Below are 25120 nucleotides of genomic sequence, written 5' to 3'. Positions count from 1 at the left end.
AATTTTTTAAAAATCCTTTCAAAAAACTCATACGTTTTCTAAACCAAAGAAAACCCAATGTGTTATCCTAAATCTAGGACAGAGCTTTTGCTTCTTCTTTTTTATTATTATTTTCATAAAAATTAATTCCTTTTATTATTTATTTTGAAGAATATTTAAATAACTTTTTCTTTCTATTATTCTTAACATTTATTTGGAAGAATATTTAAAGAATAATATTCAATGGTTAATTTTCAAAATATGAGAAAATAAGAATACAAGAAATCACAAAATATTTAAATGGCTTTTTCTTTCTTTTTTTCTCTTTTTTAGTATTTATTTAAAATAATATTTAAATAGTATAAAGAAATGATAAAAAAAAAAAAAACTATTGTGAAATTTATTTAAATAAGAAAACAAAAAAAAAAACTTAATTCTCTGTTTAAAATTAGAGATGCATGCTAAATTGCTAATGCTCTTTGCTGGTAATACTACTTGAGAGTACATTGACAATTACAATTGTTATAATTTTATATCAATAAAAAAAAATAATGTTATAATTTCCATCGGATGATATTTTTGACGTGATATCATACACGTATTAAATTTAAAAATTCATATTTTAACGATAAATGCTTATTTAAATTAAAAACAATACAATGCAATTATTGGAGATTTTATTCGTCCTATTCTTAAAATCTCGCCGCTTAGGTGTCTTTTATTATTATCTCAAATCTTAATTCGTGGAAAACAGGAAATTCGCGGAAGATGGCCGTTGACTGGACGCAACTCCCGCGAGAACTCGTGGAATCAATCGCCGACAAACTCACGATCTACGCCGACTACCTCCAATTCCGCGCCGTCTGTCACAGCTGGCGATCCTCCGTCCCAAACACCCCGCGCCACCTCCCTCCTCAGCTCCCATGGCTAATGCTTCCCCTGGTGCAATCCAACCGATCCCATCGTGCGTTCTTCGACCTCTCGGCCCGCAAACTCCACCATCTCCAGCTCTTGGAGGCCACCTCGCACCGCAAGCGCAGCTGCGGCTCGTCCCACGGCTGGCTCGTGATCCTCGACGAGTCTCCAGCGGTCCTTCTCCTCAACCCTCTCACCCGAGCGAGGTTCCACCTCCCTCCGCTCTCGGCCTTCCCCAATATCGTGAGCTTCAACTACTCCGAAGTAGGTATGGAATACGCTCTACGGGCCGTTTCCGGTGAGATCTACCGGCGTAGTTTGCGGGAAATGCGCGACACCTTTATTAAGAAAGTAGTTCTCTCCTCTGCGCCACTCAACAACAACTTCATCGCGCTGGCGATTCTCAACTACTACCATCTTTTAGCATACTGTAAGAACGGCGATCGATCATGGAGTTTCATACACGGTGCGAATTTTTTCTGCGAGGACGTTATATATTATAACGACCTATTCTACGCGGTGGATAAGAACGGCGCAATTGCGGTGTGCGATGTAAACGGTGCGTCGCCGAGGGTTTCGGTTATTAGACCGCCGTTACAATTGGACGGCGACATGCAGTATTTGGTGAACTCAGGGGACGACGAGTTGTTGTTGGTGACACGGTATGTGGATCTGCAATATGATGATATTGATCCTTATGCGCCTATCGTATTCTACAAAACGATGCGTTTTGAGGTTTTCAAAATGAATTGGAGCGAGCCACTGTGGGAGAGGGTTACAAGCTTGGGTGATCGGATGTTGTTTATAGGGGAAAGCACATCGATGTCGTTTTTGGCTTCTAATTTTAGGGGATGTTTAGGGAATTGTATCTATTTCACGGATGATTGTGAATTCTATGATGGTTCTTTTGGAGACTATGATTTGGGCATCTTCAAGTTGTGGGATGGGAGCATTGAACCTTTACCTTGTTACCCGCGAAATCCGCATTCTCAGACCCATTGGCCTCCAATTTGGGTTACGCCAAATCCGTGCTAATATTTCGACCTTGAATGTAAGTGCGAGGAGCCCTTTGGTGTACATGTTGTTCCTTTAATGTATCTGCTATGCCCTGAAATTACTTTGTATATATAAAGTCTGACTATTTGTTTATTTTAGCATGCCTGTACTAATTACTGACTCTGTGTATTGGGTTTCTACATGATGTCCAATTTCTTGTTCAGATGGGAGTACATGTGACAATTGGGTCTTCGTAGAGAGTAGAGACTATGAAAACTTGTGGACATGTTTCAAAGATATGTGAAAACAAGTCCTGATTTTTGGGGCCAATCTTTGAATCTGTTCAACTGTAAGAGATATACACCAGCATTAGATTTTGTCGTGGGATTGTTATTATTTGTCTTGAGTAAGTTCTAGAGTTTGCAGCATGAAATTAGGAACAATCGATTACTGGGAACATTGTGGCCAAAATTTGATCAATTAAGAATAGCAGGTGTGTACTCCGTAATCCCTAATTGAAACCCTTTAAATTTTAACTCAAGACCAGAACACCAGTCAACATGATCAACAGACAATTTTCTTTCTCTAAAACTCTGTTATGTTCTCCCTCTTAAAGGTCTTCTACTTCACTCGAGAAAACACAGCCCATAAAAGGGTTAATGCTTATGGCCAAAGAGTCTTTGTTTTTAGTCATTGTGATCAATTTACAATACAGGTGAAGAAAAGGGTGTAGCAGTATTGATTGAATTGAGGTAGGGTAGCTATATTTATTTTCGGATTTGAGCTTCTGTGAACTGTGGAGACAGAGTGAAAGCTGATCCTTTATTGTCTGGTCGTTGAAAGGACGAAAAAAACTTGAATTTTTGTCTGAAACTGAATTTGTTCTACATGGTGATGCATAAGAGGTTAAATAAAGTCAATAAGCACAGTGAGAAGCTAGGCATTTCGTCCGGTCTTTTGGTGACCAATTCAGGCGTGTCAAATTTATAACAAAGAACCTTGAATATGTGGTGACTGTAACACCAATGCAGAGTTCGTATCACTAGTGGAGAAGCGTATTACCATAATAGGAGGTGGGAAGGAATTTTACCCGTTTGACAATGGATTCTGCTCTTGTGGTGATTACTGGTGATGATCTTCTGCTAATGCTAGTGTCTTTTTTGTCTCTGATCTCATCTATGCTTCAGGAAAAAGTTTAACCTATCCGCTAATAATTAATAACAATCACTGAAGAATTATTATTGGTTCGCTGATGTATATGGCTTGATATGAATTGCATATTTGCATCAATTCAATCTTTTTTACTGTGTTGACATCTTAATTGGATATGATTTGAAGACACTAGCTGATGATTTAACAAAATTGGATAGCCCTAGATAGAGCTACAATTTAGTTTTCTTTCTTTATAGAGCCTAGATGGATTACATGGTTGAAGGAGTGAGCTATGCCAATGAGACGGCATAAGATATATATATATATATTGTTCTTTTTTCCCTGAGCAATACATGGAAGCGGGGAGGAATTACAAGCAAGAAGCGAAAAACAGAGAATAGAGGTGAATTACAAGGGACGTAACCAAAAGAGTTATGGGATGCTGCCCATTTTGCAGCAATGTGGGCTCTCAGATTTGCTTGCCTTGGAATTCTGATGGCCTCCCAGCTGGGGAAAGAGCCTAGAATATAAGAAATGTCTCTGATATAGGCTCTATGATCCAATCCGAGATGAAGCTTGGATTCTTGATGGCCATGGTGGTGATTTTGGAGTCCCAGGTATAGGGCTAGTTTGGTTGCCAAAAGGGCTGTCTGACCCTCACCGTAGCTCACAGCCACTGAGCTGGAATTTCTGACTGCAATGTCAAAGTTGGCTTCTAGAAAGCCTACTGGCACGGGGGAAACCCACAGATTTTCCAAATGATCAGTATTTCGCTAAGCTTGCATATGAGACTTTACTTAACTTGATTTCCTTAGGAAGAGAGGCGATTTGCAGCTTATGAGAATTATGCTCCACTTGGTTTCTTGAGAACCAGATTATATCCATAACAATGATGGCAAACAATTGAAAGCTACGAGCTTCCTTCCTTGAAATTGTGCAGAATTTTGGGGGATTAAGGATGCTCTTAATCCAGCTGCAGATCGGAAAAGCCTCTAGAGCAGTAGTTCTAAGAGGCCATTGACTGAGAACTGGCCCGAGGGTGGAGTCCACTGCCATATTTCTGGTGAAGATGGATATGATTTGCTGTGTTTGAATCAAAGGAGTAGGCCTAACTTGTTTGTGTCCCACCTGCGGCAGTTTGGGACAATAAGATCAGAAACTTTGAGCTGAGGGGCATTAGTTAGGGCTGGATTGGCTATTGGTTTGAATCAAGGGATGGAAGGAGTCCGTGGACGGTGGATCAGACCATATGCTCAACGTCTCACCATTTCCAATAGCATACCATGCTCCATTCCTTACTAGGTGATTATTTTTAACAATTCCCTTCCAAAGCCATGAACTTGAGGGGAAGGGGAAGGGGTTGCATTCAACAGAAGAGTGTTCTTCAAGTATTTCTTCTTTAAGGGGTTTGATCCAAAGCAAATCTTCACCCTTTTAACACTTTCCATCCTAGTTTTGCAAGAAGAGCTTTGTTTTGACTATTCAAATATAATCGACAATATGAAGAACCTATCTATTCAATAGCCGAGACGATCCGAGAAGACAAAATACGATAGGTAAGAGTTAAACCTATAACTTTTGGTTAGGAAATAGGTAGCTCTGGGTGTGTTCTCCTTTGTCAATGGACTCTACTCTTCTGGTGACTATCTCATTAGTACAAGACCTAACAATCTTGGGCACCTACAAAACCATCCTTGTGCATATATGGTCTTAACACATTGATTAGGTACTAAATATAATTTCCATCTGATGAGAATTTTTTACGTTAAATTTACATTTTAACCCAAATTAAACATCATTGGTGAGAGTTGATTTTAAAACAAGATAGATGGGAGAATACAGAATAGCAAGTCCCTATCCAAAAACATTACTTTTCTTTTCATTTTTCTATGTATTCATGTTTAATTAACAATCTAGAAACATTTGGGTGTCTTTTTGGGCCATGCACAGGAGGCAATTCATGGATTTTGTAGAACCAAATTCCTCTTCTTGTTTTGTCCCTTTTGGTTGACCCCTCCACGTTTCCCTTAGTTTCCATGGTCCAGACCATAGGGCACCCAATAGGGCAATGAAGTTAGTTAAGTTATTTTAATCTCTCTATTGCTCAACTTTTTAATAGAAAAACAAAAAATCGAATCTCTTAATTTATCTACACGATAATATATGCAAATTTTTATTGTCTATCATTTTCTTAAAATTGACTTTGGTCGTACCGAAAACAACTTACAATAGACTGCACTTGAATTTGTAATCATTTTGACTCATCAATGTCATTTCATTCTTTTAGAACAATAGTTATTCCTTTTTTATTTTTTATTTTTTATGAATGACTATTCCTCTAAATAGGAAGTTAATTACCATTAAAGACAAAATATATATCATACTCTACCTACAATTTTCATCCTAATATATATTAGATAATAAAAGTAGTCATTCAAGTAAATAAAATAATTATAGAAGTTGGTCGCTAGTAGAAGAAATTCACTATTTTGCTACCATATATATTAAGTATTAAAAACTGTATATGCCATATTGTTTGAAATTTCTGTGTATCGTGAAGAAAAAACAGCACATAAGATTTATGATTTTTTTTTTTTCTTCCAAAAACTTGTAGTAAAATCCCATAATCACAATTATTTTATTGACGTGGTAATTTTTAATTTTTTAATTTTTTATTTTTACAAGTTCACATAAGAATAGAAGAAAAGATTCAAACTAGTAAGCTTCATTTTATGAGTCATGGTCCCTAGTCAATTGAACTACTCTTTCATGACATTGACTTACTTACAAATCGAATATAAAAGATATAATAATAAAATTATTTTAATCAGAAAATACAACAACTAATCACTCCTCAAATGTAAAATAAATTGAGTACGGGTTGGTTAAGATTTTGAATCCACTCATATATAAATAAATTATGCATTCAATATGTTCTGGCTCCATAAATTTTTTTTAAAAAAAAATCAATAAAAGTAAGCTTTCGATATATTCGGCCACAGTTGCTGCAGCTCTTTCAAAAGACCTCTAATTTGTCTCTTCCGTTGAAAGAAATTTCTTCCTCTTCTTTTTATGACCATGCACAGAGGCAATCGCTTTTGCAGAACCAAATCCCTCTTCTTCTTTTGTCCTTTCTGCCTCTGTCACTTTCTTTCCCTGGCCCCGCTTTCTGCTGCACCTGAAAAAACACTGCCTCACGCAATGTAGCAGCGCCTGTTTCCAGTCATATCCCATCGCCCCTTCCATTCTACCTCAAAACCCTAATTCCGACGCCTCTGATCATCTCTTTCCAACTTCCTTCTTTTTCTTCTATCTGTCCCTGCAAAAATGTGCCCTTTGAAACATCAGATTCAACCAGCTATCACCTAAATCTGCCTCACATTCTTTCTTCCCTTTTTGAAATCGCCCTTAGATTCATTACATCATACTGGAAAAAACAGGAAATCTATCTGCGGAAAATGGCCGTTGATTGGACGCAACTCCCGCGAGAACTCCTGCAATCAATCTCCAAAGGAATCACCCTTTAGAGTGACTACATCTGATTTCGAGCCGTTTGTCCCCAATGGTGCTCTTCACTCCCAAGGTTCCCACTACACTTCCCTCCTCAATTCCCATGGCTCATGCTAACTTGATTGCTGTAATTAGGGTACGCCAACTTGCCCATCTTATTGATAATCGCCACCGCGATGAACTTTTCTTTGTTCAGTACTAAATCCGACGATAAAACGTCTTTCTTGATAAAAAAGTCACGCATTTCCCCCGAACTACGACAGTAGATCTTGCCGGACGCATCTCGAATAGCATACTCCTTACCAACTTTGGAGTAGTTGAGGCTCACGACGTTGGAAAAGGAGGAGAGCGGAGGGAGATGGAACTTGGTCAGGGTACGAGGGTTGAGGAGTAGGATTGCGATTTTCAAAAACCCAACTACAATCCCACCGCTCTTCTGCGACCTCTCTACAGACAAGACCTACCATCTCGAGCTCCTAGACGCTTATTGCTCGGACCTTTGCGTCGAGGGTTCCACGCGAAGGTCAGAACGAGAAGCGTCTGGGAGCTCGAGATGGTAGGTCTTGTCGGTAGAGAAGTCGTAGAAAGAGCGGTGAGATTGTAGTTGAGTTTCTGATAATCACAATCCTACTCCTCAAGCCTCTTACTCTGACAAAGTTTCATCTCCCTCCGCTCTCCTCCTTCCCCATCGTCGTGAGCCTCAACTACTCCAAAGTTGGTAAGGAGTATGCTATTCGAGATGCGTCCGGCAAGATCTACTGTCGTAGTTTGGGGGAAATGCGTGACTTTTTTATCAAGAAAATCGTTAAGGAATGAATGTTTGAAAAATCGTATCTATTTCACGGATGATAACCGTGTTAACTATGATGGGGACTTTGGTTCTAATAGACCTTCCTGCTATGATAAGCTCCGTAGGAACGATGATGGTGCTTTTGATTGGGATAGGGGGATCTACACGCTAAGGAGAGACGGAAGGATTATCTCTTCACCATTTCGTATGCGAGATTCGCATGCGCTTTGGTTTACACCGACTCCATGATTAGAAGGTTGAATCTGGTTGTCGACAAAGACTTTTGGGGTTTACAACCTCGTTTTGATAAGTATGTTAGGTTTATGTCAAATTTGTGGTTAAGTTTATGTTAAGTTTGTTGTTTCTATAAGACGTTTTATTTGAAAGTTTATCTCATTAAGTGAATGAATTAAGGGTAATGCTTGGGAGTGGGAAAATTTCCGGATTTCATCCGGAAATTTGGCCTTGCTGTGGCATATTTGTAATTAATTATAATTACAAATATGCCACAGCAAGGCCAAATTTCCGGATGAAATCCGGAAATTTTCCCTCTCCCAAGCACTGCTCATGAATTAATGCCTTCACTAATTATCTAGTATTAATATCACTTTTAAGTACCTCTAATGTTCAAGGATGTTTAAATCCTCGCTATTTGTCTCTGTTTGACGATTATGAACACTGTTTACTGTTTAGACTCTTGTATTGCATTTCATTCATATAACTGTTATATGTGAACATTGCTATATATATATAAAATATATCTAAGTGAATTCCTTCACTAATTACCTTGAAAAACTATCACTAATTATACACTAATTGCTATTTAGGCGTCTATATCACTAGTTGTACAGGTTCAATTAAGCTATCACTAATTATACACGCATGTTTAATCAATCTTTTCAGAAAAGAATTAAATGTCTTCTTATTATTCTACGTGTGTACCTGTTTACTTTGTTTATACAAAAACAATATTCAAGTGTCTTTTCATTTTTCTATGTATACATTTAGATGTCCTTTCGATTTTCTATGTGTACATGTTTAATTTAATCGATCTATGTAGAAACATTTAGATGTCTTTTCATTTTTCTATGTTTATACATTTAATTGTGTGTTTTCATTTTTCTATGTACACGTATTTGATTGAAATCTATGTCACTAAAAGTTGAGAAATTATTTTTTTACCTCTATTATACATCTTTTTTTTTCTTTTTTTTTCTAAATTAATCACTGGATCTGTAGAACACACAATGACCTACTTATGGATCCTACAGATTCAATGGTTGATTTAGAAAATAGATGTATAAAAAATGTACTGATAAAAACAAAAATGAAAAAAGAATGTCATGAGGTGTGGGAGAGGTGTATGAATTATGAAAGATGTAAGGGAATCATTTCTCTAGCATATATGGTCATCTGTGAAATATGAGAAATGATTTTTGTACATATTTTGTACACCTCTCATACATCTCTTTCATTTCTTAACTATTTGATCTATAGGACTCATAAGGACTCACAGATTCTACAGATCTAATAGTTGATTTAAAAAATAAATATATAAGAGATGTACATGTAACATGTTTCGTAAAATAAATACATCATCTTCCAATCCGATAGATATTATTTTTTATTATTATTATTGAAATTGAGCACATTTTATATAAATAATCAATTTAAGCACATTGCTCAACAAAAATAATATTGGATTGATATTGTTAGCTAGTGTAGTAGTAGTACTATTACTGAATATTATTCAAATCTGCCTTAATTTATCATCTCCAAACCTTTTTTATTAGACTTATATTTTAACCACAAATTAATCTCTATCAATTTGAAAATGAATCGGAGAGATTATAATCTTGCTATTTAGGTTTCTTTAAAGCATTCCTAATAAGCTTTTCAAATTTTAAGTAAACAATCTATTTTTATTATTTTATCTATCACTTTTAAAAAAATTTCTTAGCACCTACATAAACTCTTTAAATATATCTCTATTTTAAACGGATATTATTTTTTATTAATTTTAAGAGTAATCTCTTTAACAACTTTAAAAGAAAATGTTTGAAATTACGATTATAATTCCCAATAAAACCACCTCTCTCTCTCTCTGTTTTTTTTTTTTTTTTTTTTTAACTTGTTTTGTGAAAAACCCATAATCCTCTGCAAACCAGGACACGACAATGAAGGAGAAGACGTTGAAGAAGGGTTCTCTTCCTGCAAATATTCCTCAACCATATCCTTCACAGCCTCGCAGACAATGGATGAAAATTCACACTACTCTCTGTAACAAACCCTTTAACCAAACCAATCTTACCTCTTCATCCATCTTCCTCCACTTCTTCTTCGCCTCCTCTCCTTTCAAAGCCAGGTAGTGGCACGGCTCTGTGAACAGGAGCTCTTTGCTCTTCTTCATCGCCTCCTCTCTCTGCGCCAAATGGGTGTTTATCTTTGCCACTTCCGAAGCCAAATTTGATGAAATCTCTGCATCGCTGATTTTGTTGGCGCATGAGATTCGGCCATTCGGGTTCTGGGTCTGTTGCTCAAAAGGGTTGTGGAGGAGAAAGGATGGGGATGGAATTTTTGCGCTTGTGGGGTGATTGTGGAAAAAAGTAAAGGAATTCTTACAGCCATTTGAGAATTTGGTTAAGATAGGCTGGTTTAGATTTTTGGAAAGCCTTATCTTCCTCTCCAGAACTTCTGCTCAGAGAGAAAACGGGCTCGGCGAACTCGTGGCTGGTCCTGATCATCAAAGGCTTTTCATGATTGGCAGCCGTCCGTGAGGTGGGCGTGGAGCACGGTTGTGGAGTAAAGAAGAGGAGGAAAAGTGAAGAATGGGGAGAGGCGGAAAACAAACAAAAAAAAATATAAAATATTCAATAGTTAATAGTTAATGAAATTTGTAAGTTAAATTTGAGGTGAAATTTTGACAAAAGTTAAAATAGATAAATTATAAAAAGTTTGTTGAAATATATTTTTTTGAGTTTTTTACCAAATTTTAGTGAAAATTTTGAAATGGATTGTCCACTAAAAATGCTCTTATTAGGTGAAAATTAATTTTGGAACACAACATATCACCCGTTATACGCGTTCAATTAAGATATCAGTAATTATATATGCAATTTTTATTTTTTTTTAGAATATAGTATTCTTTATTGAATAAAAATTCAATCACTTGGGGGGCAATAGGCTCCCTAGATACAATATCACAGGTACAATTTAAAACTTCTTTAACTCAAACTCTATTTATTACACTTGAAATAGCCTTTTTGGTTATGGTATGAGCTTCAGTATTGGCGTCCCGCTTGACATGTTTGATTATTCAGGATCGCAGTTGGCTCAACTCCATTTAATTCCATCTACAATATGTTCAACGTTGCTCTAACTTTTACCTGTCGCTTTAACTGTATGTACTATATATCATTAAAGCTCATCTCTTTGTTTAATTCCACAATGTATAGAGCTGTCAAAGCTTCATCCACCTCGCAAGTTCAACTAAAAAATTTGTTTTAATATTCCATGCAGCCAAAACAAAACACTAAGAAAAATACTAGTATATTGTTTAATCATGCTTTTCAGAAAAATTTAAGTGTATTTTTAGTTTTTATTATTCCACATGTATTTGTTGAATCAGTTTATCCAAAAAATTCAAGTGTCTTTTCATTTTTCTATGTATACATGTTTAATTAATCCATATAGAAATGTCTTTTTATTTTTGCTGTGTACGTGCTTAATTAATCTACCTTGAAATAATCGATGTCCTTTCATTTTTCTATGCGTATACATTTGATACGTGCATCAGAAACATTTAATTATCTCTCTTTTGAGAAATGCTAGGCTAGCCCAATCCTTACACCTGACGTAGCATTACCATGTCAGTTTTTTTTTTTTTTTTTTTATCGTTTTCTCCGGCATCTCCGTCACTGTCACCATCGGAAACGGCGACGTTCCGAGTCTGGATCTCGACAGTGACGGAGACGCAGGTAATGGTGACGAACGGACCGACGAGATCTGGTGAAAGGAGGGTTACGATCTCGTGGCAATGAGATCGGCCGAGTCCAAGCGGCGCGGAGGGTCCACTGGAACAGCCTCGTGGCCATGGGCTCCGTTCGGCTCCGACCGGAATATTCGGAAGTGGAGGTCCACCTGTTTCGATGGGGCTAGGGTCCGATCGACAGAACTGGGAGCTTGGGAGCAGGACCTCTCGAGGTTCGAGACATGCTGAAGGGGGCGGCGTGGTCCGGGGTGGGTGGTGCCGGCTCAGATCTGGTTTTTTTGGTGGAGCGGCTCCCAGGTGGGAGGTTTGAGAGAATGGAAATGGAGAAGACACACTCTTCAATGCCAAAGCAATTTTTTATTTCTTTTTATGCCACGTCTCTCTGCCACATAAGGGTGCAAAGGGTTGGATGTAAAAAATGAATAATGCTACACATCATCTCCTTATCTTCATTTTGTTCCTCCAAAATTGATGTGGCTCTTAAAATCACCATTGAATTTTTGATATATCACTCTTGGGTTTTGATCCAATGGTGATTTTAAGAGCCACATCAATTTTGGGAGGACAAAAAGAGAACAAGGGGATGATGTATAGCATTACTCATAAAAAATTGGGTGTAAGGGTTGCATTATCTTTTCATTTTACTATGTGAATATATTTTTTTTTTTTTCTTTTTTTTTTTTTTTAGAAGAAAGTAAACTTTCCATTAATCAAGACCAAATGGATGGTTACATAAATTACAACCAAACTGAGTCAAGACAGATTCAGACCATCACATACAGCTGCTACAAAGAAACCTAGTTAACAGAATGATATATCTGCATTGACATAAAATTTTGTTTGAACTAGGAGTAGGTCATACATTCTGGGCTAAAAAGCAATGATCAGTTTGATCTAACAAATAGAGCAAACTGCCAAAAACAAAACAAAGAAAACAAGTACAAAAAGCACCCAACACATAGTTGTCATCAGGAGATCTGCCATCACCGGAGACGACGCATGTAGAACTCACACCTTCTCCAAAAACTCCTTGCTACAAGGCGTTCACCACGGTCCATCAGATGCCATCAAACATGGCAAGAAAAACGGAGCGTGGCCATCGCGCATGGCCCAAGGTGATAAACACCTTGGCGCATGCTGGCCATGCGTCGAGCACAGAAGACCACCACAGTCGTAGCAAGCGGCGGCCAAACCAGAGGACGACAACGAACAAGGCTGAGGGCGCATGTTTAGCAGAAGACGGCGGAAATGCACAGATCTGGCTTCGAAAATAGATGGTGAAGACTAAAGCTTGGCCAAGCATAACGTCAGCGACATGAACAGAGCAGACTCCCCCTTCAGGACATCTCGATAGAGCCTTTCTTGCCATAAAACCACAAAGCTCCATAGCCTTAAAAGGATTGGGAGAAAGTCAGCCACCACCGAATCTAGCCCGGAGAGAATCTAAACTCTACAGCTTTAATGGCTGGAAGACTCCTACCCTCCACTGGATCAACCCATTGAGGAGCAAAAGCCTCCATAGCCCTAGAAGGGCTAAGAGGAAAGGCAAAATCGGGAGGAGGGAGGCATGGAGCCTCCCCCCGGCAAACACAACCAATATTCAAGCACTCTCTCTCTAGAAGACTCTCGAGTTTCTCTCTATCTCTCTTTTCTAATATGTGAACATATTTAATGACATTCTTGTGCACATTTATTCAAGTGTCCATTTAAACTCCTCTATTGTACCTTTAAATAGTTCCTTTGTATTCTCTTTGCTTGTACCCACAACTATTGACTGTATTCTTTTGATAAATGGTTCATCTAGGAATTGGATCAAGAATGGCGGTTGATTGAACTCAACTTCCCAAAGAACTCGTTCAATCAATCTGAAAGAAAATCACCGTTTACATCGATTATGTTCGATTCCGAGCTATGTTTCATGTGGCGCCGGTTGATTCCAGTGGTTCTGCGCCAATTTTTTAGTTCCAACTCCGCTTCCATGCTAAAGACTAAAGAATTTTGGCCATCCATAAAGGCAAAACCATCCTTGTGTATATGGAGAAATGATTTTCCTACCTCTTTCATACACCTCTTTTTATGTGATGTCTTTTATTTTTTTATTTTTTTATTTGAAATCTATGTCACTAAAAGTTGAGAAATAATTCTTTTACAATTATTGTATATCTTCTACATATCTTTTTTCTAAATTAATCATTGGATATTTAGGACTCATAATGATCTATATTGAATAAAAATTCAATCACCTAGGGACAATAGACTCCTTATATACAATACCACGGATACAATTTGAAATTTTTTCAAATCAAACTCTATCTATTACACCCAATATAGCTTCTTAGGTTATGATATGAGCTTCAGTATTGGCATCCTGCTTGACGTGTTCAATTCTCCAGATCGCAGCTAGCTCAACTCCATTTTGATTTCATCCACGATATGTCCAACGTTGCTTCAACTTTTCCCTTTTATTGCATTTACAATTTACAAGACATCTTCCTCCAAAATTATGTCATTGAAGCTCATCTATTTGCTTAATTCTACGGCATGTAAAGCTGCAAAAACTTCGATCGTAGTATGTTCAACTAAAAAATTCCTTGTAATATTCTGTGCAGGCTGCAGCCAAAACAAAACCATCAAAAAAAAAATACATGCATATACATATTGTTTAATCATGCTATTTAGAAAAATTTAAGTGTTTTTAGTTCTTATTATTCCACGTGTATTTGTTTAATTTGTTTCTCTAAGAAATTCTAGTGTCCTTTCATTTTTCTATTTATACATGTTTAATTAATCTAATTAAGCTTTTGGTGTCTATGAAGTTTCTAGAGAGAGGGAGAGAAAAATTGTGAGCTTTGTTCGCCTCCCTCTTGGTGCTGGTGTTTCCCCTTGACCTTTAGGGCTATGGTGGCTTTTGTTCCCCCATTGGCTTGTTTCTAGAGGTAGGTGGTCTCTTCTCCAAGCCTTTAAAACCATTGGAGCTTTTGGTCATCCCGGTGCTTGAACCAATGGAGGTTGTTGGTTTTTTTCTTTTGTTTTTCTATTATTTATTGTTGCAAACAGAGATTTTCAAGTACTGGCCCGAGAATAACGGTGGGTGTTGGTGGATTTCCGGTGGAGGTGTTTTCAAAGTTAGATCTATAATTCTCGGTTGGTTTTTCTTCGACAAGACCCATCTAGTTGCGGTTGCTGGCCTTTTCCGGTCAGGATGGTCACTCAACGAGATTGTGCGGTTCACTTTTGTTCGGCGAGTGACCCGCACGCGCCGGGGGTTTAGCTGTTATGTTTTTGCACGTGTGGGTTATAGCTTGCTTCTCTGGTCTTGGAAGGTGTCAATCTATGTTCCTGAAGGTCGTCCATCGTAGGGGGTTCTCGAAGAAGGCGCGTGCTTTACACGTGTCGACTCCGGTGGTCGTTTTTTTCCCGGTGATTGTGTTTTGGGGTTTTCTGTTTGTTGTTTTTATGTAAATTCTTGTCTTTGATCATAGTCTACCGTTTGGTTGCTGCTTTAAGCCAAGTTTTTTCCTGGTTTAGTGGGTAGAGATTCTTTATCTCTAGTTCACTATTTCAGCCTTCGGGCACTGATTTCACCTTTGGGCTTTGTGGTTGTATTTGGTGCTTTTGTTCTTTATAATGGCTTTCTGGTTGTGTAACCCTTTTGGAAACGGACTCTCAGAAATGAAAAAGAAGGCACTATTTAAAAAAAAAAAAAAAAAAATCTAATTAATCTATCTTGAAATAATTCAATGTCTTTTCATTTTTCTATGCATATACATTTTAATTAGTGCATCGGAAACGCGTATTTATTGGGCGAGAGTTTTGAGAGAGAGAGAGAGAGAGAGTTAAAACTGAGAGTTAAAGCTTAGAGTAATGTTTTTTATACAACTATTGTACAATTTTTACATAACTCTAATAACATTTTTTTTTAAGATCAACCATTAAATATTTAGGGTTCACATGTAGGAAAACAAATACAATGATTGATCATAAAAAAAAGAAAAAAATAAAAGAAAAGAAAAATAGTTAGAGTTGTGCAAAAATTGTATATGAGTTGTACAAGAATCATTACTCTAAAGTTTAAGGGCAGAATGAAAATATTTAATTTGGGAGGGTTTTTGAGGCAAAAGTAGACGTTGGAACATATGTTGTTGTCCTTTCAACTGAATGGCGCACGTCTCAAAGCTGCAGATCCATATTTCCATTGCTTGCGAAACACGTTTTTGTTACTTGTGAAAGCATTCCTAGTAGCCTCACCAAAATAGGTTTTTAGTTATTTTGGTGAGGCAATTTGGTGAAAATGTACAAAAATCACTTCCAACAGCCTCACCAATTTAACCAACAAAAATTTGGTAAGTGAACAGTACTTATCAACTTTGACGAGTATTATTCACTTTCCAAATCATTAAAAAAACAATAAAAATTGCAATTTCTTTCTCTTTTTTTTTTTTTTTTTTTTTTTTTTTTCCTCTCCTGTCTTTACGATCCAACCAAACTTTGACATGTTGAACGCCTGTTTGGTAATATTTTTAAAAATTTATGTTATCAATATAAAAAATAAAATTAAAAAATTCAGGAGCTTTTCAAATGCTGGAAATTACTTTCGAATATCAATTATTTAAATAGTTTTTTAAATGTGGCCTTGACTATTAATACATTTTTACAAAATAAGCCATAAAACATTTTTGAAAAACAAAACAATTTAAAAAAAATAAGAGTGTTAGGAAAAGATAAACAATAAAAAAAATAAATAGAAAAAATAAAGATATTCGAATAAGTATTATTTAAATAAAATAGTGAATAATAAATAGTTAAAATTGTGAAGCTGGTAGGAGTGTTTTAAAAAAAATAACTCACCAAAATAGAGAAAAATAACTTTTAATTATTTTAATTAGTAAAATTTAGTGTGGATACAAAGAATGCTACGAAGACGAAGATTGTTATTAGTAGACACCACTCTGCTGACGTGGCTCTGTGCACGTCAGTTTTTTTTTTTTTAATAATTAAAAAAAAAAAAAAAACACGAAAGGAAACCTGAAACATTTCTGAAAGGCCCCAAATCTCCGAAATATCCCCAGAACGCAGACGCAGACGACAAAGCTCACCCCCTCCCCTTTCTTTTTTTTTTTCTCTCTCTCTCTCTCTCTCTCTCAGGAACTACGAGAAGACAAAGCTCCCCGTTTGATTTACTCTTCAAAAGTCTTTGCTTTCGAGACAAAATCTAAGTCGGCTTAAATTTCTAATACCGCAATACCCATAAACCAGACCCTTTTCCAGTCTTGCTAGAACAGGGCCTGTTCTGGGATGATGAGGAGCCAGAACGCAGATGCAGTGAAAGCCTCCTCAAGCAACGGTGGGTTTGTTTCTTTTTTTTTCTTTTTCTTTTTTCATATATGGGTTTCTTTTTTAAATATAATGAACTGAACGGTGAATTTTTACACGGGTATTTAGACCTCCGGTAAATGAGAGCTCTTTCCTTTTGATTTGTTTCTTTCTTTCTCATGTTTTCCATTTGATTGAATTCTGTACAATGATTGTTGGTTTGGATTTGTGGGTCTCTTTTTGGGAGATGTGTTCGACGTTGTGTAGCCGATGTGTTTGATGATTTTCCGCTGCGTTTTCTTGGTTTAGGGTTGCTGGGTTTGGAATTGAATGGTGATGGCCAGGTTGCGTTTTTAGAGCCATGTGATTCAAATGACAAAATCGATGAACAAAAAAAGTCTTTTTTCTTTTTGGGGTCTTTTTTTTTGTTGCGGTTTTCTTTTTGGGGGAAATTTGGGAAATGGTCTAGAACTCTCTTGACCACCCGCGTTTTCACCTTCAGTACTTTCGTTTTAGTTTTTTTTTTTTTAATTAAACCTACAACTATTGACTGTATTCTTTTGATAAATGGTTCATCTAGGAATTGGATCAAGAATGGCTGTTGATTGGACTCAACTTCCCGAAGAACTCGTTCAATCAATCTCGAAGAAAATCACCGTTTACATCGATTATGTTCGATTCCGAGCTGTGTGTCTCATGTGGCGCCGGTCGATTCCAAAGGTTCCGCGCCACCTCCCCCCACAACTCCCATGGCTCATGCTTCCTCTCTCCAAATCCCAACCACGATACCAGCGCTCCTTTTATGACCTCTCTACGGGCAACACCTACCATATCGAACTCCCAGAAGCTTCTCGCCCCGAAATTCGCATTTGCTCCTCCTCCAATGGTTGGCTCGTCATTCTCGACGACTCCCCAGCCATCGTTCTCCTTAACCCTCTCACTCATGCCAAATTCCACCTCCCTTCGCTCATCTCCTTCCCCAACGTGGTGAGCTTTGACTACTCCAGAGTCGGCCGGGAGTATGAGTTCTTTAACAGGGACGGCGAATTATACTATGATAGTTTGAGGGCAATGCGTGACATGTTTGTCAGAAAAATTGTTATTTCCTCAGACCCACTGAATGGCAACTTTGTTGCGATGGCGATTCTCAGATATAACGATGAGTTGGCATACTATAAAAACGGTGATCTATCTTGGACTTTCTTTCCTGACGTGGGTTACATTGAAGACATTGTTTATTACAAGGAGAAATTCTACGCTTTGAAAGAAGGAGGAGAAATTGCAGTTTGTAATGTAAATTGCGAGTTACCGAGTGTTTCAGTAAATTTCAGACCACCAAGACCACCTATTTACTGCCTGGTGAATCGTTTAGTGAATTCAGGGGACGATGAGTTGTTAATGGTTGCACGCCATTGCAATAATGAAGTGGAAATGGGGCATGGATTTGGAACGTTACGGTTTGATGTTTTCAGAATGAATTGGAGCGGGCCCAGTTGGGATAGAGTGGAGAATTTGGGTGACCGATTGTTATTTATTGGTGGAAATTCATCTGTATCGTTGTCTGGTTCTGATTTTCAAGGATGTTTACGGAATCCCTGCTATTTGTCTCCTTGTGATGATTATGGACAATGTTTAAAGAATTGTATCTATTTCACAGACGATATTTATTGTTTCAACTGTAATCCCGACGCTTTCGCTTATGGTGTTTTTGGTAAAAAAGGTGATAGAGGAATCTTCAAATTATGGGATGAAACCTTTGTCTCGTTACCATATCGTGAGCTGGAGCGAGGTTCATGGGAACTTTGGTTTACACCGAGTCCAGGAGGAGGAAGAGAATCGGAGGATGATGTTGGCTATGAAGTTGACTATGGAAGTTGAATCCTGTCGCTGAGAGAGATTTTTTGAGTTTAAAGATGCTTTGATGTAAGATTTTGATACGAATTATGTGCAAGTTTGTTTCTACAAGGCCCTCGATTTCCTAGAACTCCTAATCAATGGATGTTGAATGTATGAAATCTAAGTGAAAACAATTCTTGATTTTCGTAACTGACAGTCTTAGAATTTCTTCAAAGCTTAAGATCTGAGGTTGCAGGAATTACACCATCTTTATATGTTATAGTGGAGTTGTTATTATTTAGAATTTGCACCATGAAATTAAGAATAATTTATTACTGGGAATAATATTGTTTGTCTCTAAAACTATGTTTATGTCCTCCCTCTTAAAAGAGTTAGAGAAATGCTATATGGATTTCAAATCTTTTACCACGAGATAAGTACCAAATTGATATAAAGCTGATTGATTAGTACACGTAGCATTTCTCTTTGTTTTTGGGCTCATGAGTTCCATATTGTAGCGTTGGGTCTTTAGAATTGCCGAAATATCTTTATTTATGGGTCAAAAAAATTCTTTCAAACAATTATCGGAAGCCACTTAGACATAAAATTGCCTAGCTTAAGATGAGTTAGATGATTCTCTTTCACCTTCTAATGGCAGGTGAAAAACAGGTGCCTGAGATTCTTAATGCTATTAACTCATCTTTCAAAATACTCCGATCCTGAACTTAATTAACAATTAATGAAACCTCATTTAATAGACATCGTGTGCAAAGTGCAAACTTTTGCTTCAATAAATAGGCATTGTGGTTTTGTTTAAGACATTTCGTTAATAATTTCAAAGAAATTCATCTTAACACATGAATGTGATTTCTTGCAACATGCCCACTCATATTAAAACATTCATCTTAACACCTAACTTGTGATAAAACTAAATTCTAAACCATAAAATGGTTCCTATACATCTTGAAGCTGAAACTAGAGAGGATCCCATTCTAAAATATCTAATTTAAAAATAGTAATTAATTTTTTTTAAAGAAAATTAATCAATTAATATATTATATTAAAAATCTTGAAAGAGACACTTTGTCTTGAAAAACAAGAGACGGAGATAATGGAAAAAGAACAGGAAACAAAACAAAACAAAATATGTGAACATGGTAGCCAATCAACTGATGTCACTTTTGCACAAAGAATTTTTGGCTGCGTAGAATTAATTCTTGACATGTAAGTCTCGACAACCAATTTAAACTACAACAGTAAAAACATCGGTTATCTTCTCTGAACTTGACTACACGATGACCGGTCAAACTCAAAAAAATCGACCACCTAATACTAAATTATTTACAGACCAATTTCTAGCCTCAAATCAGTTTCTTGTAAAAAAAAGCATCAATCAAGTCAAATTAGTCTCCTCCAGTTCAAAGTATGAGTTCAAAAAACATTTGCTCGAAACTCTATCTCAATTATCAGATGATGAAAATGAAGATGAATCAGTACTACTAGGATATGCTCAAGATCCTTATACAGATTCTCAGGATCCTTATGCAGATTTAGAATTATGAAGCATTATGACATGAAGACTTTATGAAGATGCATTATGACAGACTTTATGAAGAAGAATTATGACACGAAGACTTTTGAAGAAGCATTTATGATATGAAGACTTTATGAATCATTATCAGTTTCACATCCGTTGACGCAAAAGACAAAATTGGAAATTGTTATACAAAAATTTGATTTCTTCCGATAAATCAATTTTGTAAGTAAAAATTTTGATTTGTAAAACTATGAAACATAATTTTTCATTATAAGACTTTTTCGGTTTCATCCAACGTATCTATAAACTACAAGATATTTATAAATTCCAAATCTTTCTCAAGGAAACTTTATTTTACTTTCCTTTGTGTGTGTGTATATATATATATATAATTAAGATGATGTAATAGTAAAAATTACCTATTGATTTATTTTTTATTTTTAACAAATTTTGATCCAAAGACTAATTTATACTGCCACATATATCGATCATCAAGTTATATGACATTATATAATAGTCTACTAAATATCATTATCTTTTTATAATAGTACAGCTCTTATATAATTAAGATGAAATGGTACTGAAAAGTAACTATTCGATCAACATTTAATTTTTTATTTTTTTCAAGTATTGGTATTTACTGTCACGTCATCAGACAATTGTAGAAGAATGTATTAAATAACATTTCTTTGCGAAAATAATAAAAAGAAAAATAAAACAAAGTGGAGAAAGAAAGAAATAAAAAGAAAAATGAAAGAAGGGCAGAACAGATTTTGTTATGAAGAATAGCGCGAGTCTCCGTACAGTTTAAAAGCAATTACTCTCTTTACAACTACAAGATCAATAGCCGATAGGTGAATTTCTCTCTTTTTCTTTTCTTATTTTTCTTTTGTTTAATCATGCTATTCAGAAAATATTTAAGTGTCTTTTTCTATGTATACATGTGTTAATTAATCTATATGGAAACATTTAAATGTCTTTTCATTTTTCTATGTGTACATGCTTAATTTATCTATCTTGAAATTAATATTCGATGTCCTTTCATTTTTCTATGCCTATATTGTTACATGCGTAGTCCTTGTTAGGTATTGTGTCTGTTAAAAAATATTATCTATTATGTTATTTAATTCAATAGTGGTTTATTGCTTTACTATTTGTTCAGTTCATTAGTTGTTTTATTAGTTTATTATTGTTGTGTAAGTAGATGTCTATGTTTATCTTTTTACGTTGTTGTTTGGGTAGGATTATGTTCATCTCTTTTATATTTATCTTTTAGAAGTCTTGTTTATACTAGGTTAGGCTGTTAAGTTATAAGTCAAATAAAAGTTCTATTTCATGTGGAACTCTATTTTCTATTGTATTTTGTTTTTTTAAATATTCCTTTGTTATTGAATAAAAGTAATGAATCAACAAAATTATCAAACCTTATGTTTGTGAGTTCAGAACACTTTTAATTGCTTAACCAAGCAAGTTTAAGATTCCTAAAAAATTCTACCATATCTATAATTCTTGTTGAGTTCTCGTCATACGTCAACTAAGCAGGTAAGATATACTTTTAATTAGTGCATCTTAAACATTTAATTAATTATCTTTTCATTTTACTATGTGAACATATTTAATTACGATTCTTGTGCACATTTATTAAGTTTCCATCTACACCTCTCTATTCTCTACCTTTAAATAGTTCCCTTCGTATTTCCTTTGCTTCTACCCACAACTATTGACTGTATTCTTCTGATAATTGGTTCATCTAGGAATTGGATCAAGAATGGCGGTTGATTGGACTCAACTTCCTGAAGAACTCGTTCAATCAATCTCGAAGAAAATCACAGTTTACGTTGATTATGTTCGATTCCGAGCCGTGTGTTTCATGTGGTGCCGGTCAATTCCAAAGGTTCCGTGCCACCTCTCCCCACAATTCCCATGGCTCATGCTTCCTCTCTCCAAATCTCAACCTCAAGACCAGCGCTCCTTTTATGACCTCTCTACGGGCAACACCTACCGTATCCAAATCCCAGACGTTTTTCGCCCCGACGCGAACATTTGCTCCTCCTCCAATGGCTGGCTCGTCATCCTCGACGACTCCCCGGCCATCGTCCTCCTTAACCCTCTCACTCAGGCCAAATTCCACCTCCCTTCGCTCACCTCCTTCCCCAACGTAGTGAGCTTCGACTACTCCCGAGTCGGCCAGGAGTATGAGTTATTTATCGTGGACGACGACTACTTCTACTATCTTAGTTTGAGGGAAATGCGTGACTGTTTTCTCAAAAAAATTGCTATTTCCTCAGACCCACTGAACAGCAACTTCGTTGCAATGGCGATTCTCAGATACAGCGATGAGTTGGCATACTATAAAGACGGTGATCTATCTTGGACCTTCTTTCCTGACGTGGGTTTCATTGAAGACGTTGTTTATTACAAGGAGAAATTCTACGCTTTGAGTAATGACGGAGTAATTGCAGTTTGTGATGTAAATTGCGAGTTACCGAGTGTTTCAGTAAATTTAAATTTCAGACAACCAGAACAACCTATTTACTGCCAAGTGAATCGTTTAGTGAATTCAGGGGACGATGAGTTGTTAATGGTTGTACGCCATTGCAATCCTGACGTGGGAATGGGGAATGAATTTGGAACATTACAGTTTGATGTTTACAGAATGAATTGGAGCGGGCCCAGTTGGGATAGGGTGGAGAATTTGGGTGACCGATTGTTGTTTATTGGTGGAAATTCGTCTGTATCGTTGTCTGGTTCTGATTTTCAAAGACGTTTATGGAATCCCCTCTATTTGTCTCCTTGTGGTGATTATGGACAATGTTTAAAGAATTGTATCTATTTCACTTACGATATTTGTTGTTTACACTGTAATCATCCCTACAGGTTCCATTATGGTGTTATTGGTGAAAAAAGTGATAGTGGAATCTTCAAGTTATGGGATAAAAGTTTTGTCTCGTTACCATGTCACGAGATGGAGCGAGGTTCATGGGAACTTTGGGTTACACCGAGTCCAGGATCGGGGAAGAGGATCGGAGGATGATGATGGCTATGGAAGTTGAATCCTGTCGCTGAAAGAGATTTTTTTGAGTTTAAAGATGCTTTGAGGCAGGATTTTGATAAGAAGTATATGTTACGTTTGTAGTTGTTGTTAACGAGTATTATCTGGTAGTATTTTATTATTATTAGTAATTGTCATATTCGTTGGTGCTTTAGTTATAGATGAGTCTTTAGTATTTGTATTTGGGCAGAGGTCTTATGTTTATCTTTTTATGTTGTTATTTCAGTAGGGTTATGTTTATTTCTTTTATCTTTTAGGAGTCTTGTGGTTAGATTGTTAGGAGTCAAATAAAAGTTCTATTTCATGTGGACTCTACTTTTTATTATTCTGTTCTTTTAAATAATGTTTTGTTATTGAATAAAAGCAATCAATCAAATAAATTATGAAACCTTGTGTCAGAGCACTTCTAATTGATCAACTTCGAAAATTCTACCTACAATAGGAGGTTTAGGATTTTTCAAAAATCCTATCATATTTATGTTCTTGCCTTTGATTTCCTAGAACTCCTAATTAATGGAAGTTGAATATATGAAATCTATCTAAGTGAAAGCCTTTGTGTACGTGTTTCAAATATGTGTGAAACAATTCTTGATTTTTGTAATTGCCAGTCTTAGAATGAAACAATTGTTGATTTTTTTAATTGCCGGCCAGTCTTAGAATTTCTTCAAAGCTTAAGATCTGAGGTTGCAGGAATTACACCATCTTTGTATGTTATCGTGGAGTTGTTATTATTTAGAATTCGCACCACGAAATTAAGAACAATTTATTACTGGGAATAATATTGTTTATGGCTCTAAAACTATGTTTTGGTCCTTGCACAACTAGACCTTAAATTTTAGAGAGAAAAAAAGTCTTGAGAGCTTGGTTTTCTTCGGGAGTGGGTGGTTTTCTTGCCTCCCCCTCCTGGTGGTGATCTCCCTCTGACTCCTTGTGAGTTAGAGAGTTTTTGTTCCCCCTGAGTTGGTTCAGTGGGGTTAGTTTGTCTCCTGACCTTTAGGGTTGTGGAGCTTTTGTTCCTCCCGGCTAGATCCGGTGGAGGCTAGTCTTCCCCTAGCCTTTCTAGGCTATGATGGCTTTTATGTGTCGTTATTTGTTTGTTTTCTTTTGTCTGGCAGGATTTCTCATCTCAAGTTGTCTTCTTTGGGGGATTGGCCGAGTGTTCGTGTCGTCGGTGGGATGTTTTTTGGCCCGTTCTTTCACCTTGGTTTCTTCAGATTTTGGAAGCCAGATATGCTCATCCTCGCCCAATTCTGACTGACACGCGCCACCCAGCCGCGTTCTCCATCGCCTTCCGCCCCAGCCGCCGCTAGATCCGGCCCTGTCGGTAGCCGGTGACCGGCGCGTGGTTCCCACGCGCCAGTGGGCTCTCCGCTGTTTGGTGCGCGTGTGGGCCACGCGCCGCTTTTCTCAGGTCGATCTCGGCTGTTTTCGGCCGTCCGGCGTCGGATCTCTGTCTGGGTGGCGCCGGTGTTGGCGCGTGTCCCTCACGCGCCGTCGTTCGGCTTCTTGGCCCTTTTCCTCCACTGCCAGCAGCCTGTTTTGGGGGGTCTCTGCTTCAGTGTCGTATGTTTTTGTCTCTTTTCTTGGGTCACAGTTTGCTTGTGTTGAGTTCAATTTTTACTGGAATATTTGGTGGCTAATTGCTAGATCTTGTCTCTTTTATTTAGAAAGTGAGCGTTAATGTAAAAGAGGCTCAAATGATTTTCTTGTAAAAGTTGTATTTCTGCTTAGACAACTGTTTTTTAAGCCAGATCCTTCTGGTTTAGAGAATGGGGGGTTTGTCCTTTATTTTCAAGTTGTAAGCCTTGAGCTATTCATTAATGATAGATTCCGTTTCTGCTAAAAAAAAAAAAAAAAAAAAAAAATATTAGAGATGCTTGAGATTCTTAATGCTATTAACTCATCTTTCAAAATACTCCTCGACTTAATTAACAATTAATGAAACCTCATTTAATAGACATCAAGTGCAGTGCAAAATTTTGCTTCCTTAAATAGGCATTGTGTTTTTGTTTAAGACATTTCGTAAATAGTTTCAAAGAAATTCATCCT

General features: G+C 36.8%; 3 protein-coding genes across 3 annotated transcripts; all 3 read left to right on the top strand.

The window, feature by feature from the left end:
• The first annotated feature begins 698 nt into the window (after positions 1-698).
• Positions 699-2288, top strand: LOC133872067 (F-box protein SKIP23-like). Its single transcript, XM_062309576.1, has 2 exons — positions 699-1945; positions 2115-2288. The coding sequence occupies exon 1, from the start codon at positions 748-750 to the stop codon at positions 1927-1929; it is 1182 nt and encodes a 393-aa protein (XP_062165560.1). The 5' UTR covers positions 699-747; the 3' UTR covers positions 1930-1945; positions 2115-2288.
• A 14126-nt stretch (positions 2289-16414) lies between these two features.
• On the top strand, positions 16415-18692 carry LOC133872042 (F-box protein SKIP23-like). The gene is made up of 2 exons (XM_062309549.1): positions 16415-16677; positions 17227-18692. The coding sequence occupies exons 1-2, from the start codon at positions 16629-16631 to the stop codon at positions 18522-18524; spliced, it is 1347 nt and encodes a 448-aa protein (XP_062165533.1). The 5' UTR covers positions 16415-16628; the 3' UTR covers positions 18525-18692.
• A 3095-nt stretch (positions 18693-21787) lies between these two features.
• On the top strand, positions 21788-23072 carry LOC133871688 (F-box protein SKIP23-like). Its single transcript, XM_062309109.1, has 2 exons — positions 21788-22784; positions 22897-23072. Exons 1-2 carry the CDS (start codon positions 21788-21790, stop codon positions 23070-23072), a joined length of 1173 nt encoding a protein of 390 aa, XP_062165093.1.
• The last annotated feature ends 2048 nt before the right edge of the window (positions 23073-25120 follow it).

This window comes from Alnus glutinosa, chromosome 6, assembly GCF_958979055.1.
Source record: "Alnus glutinosa chromosome 6, dhAlnGlut1.1, whole genome shotgun sequence".
Classification (NCBI taxonomy): Eukaryota; Viridiplantae; Streptophyta; class Magnoliopsida; order Fagales; family Betulaceae; genus Alnus; species Alnus glutinosa.
Note: the sequence above shows the minus strand (reverse complement) of the source record. Positions and strands in the feature narration are given on the sequence as shown.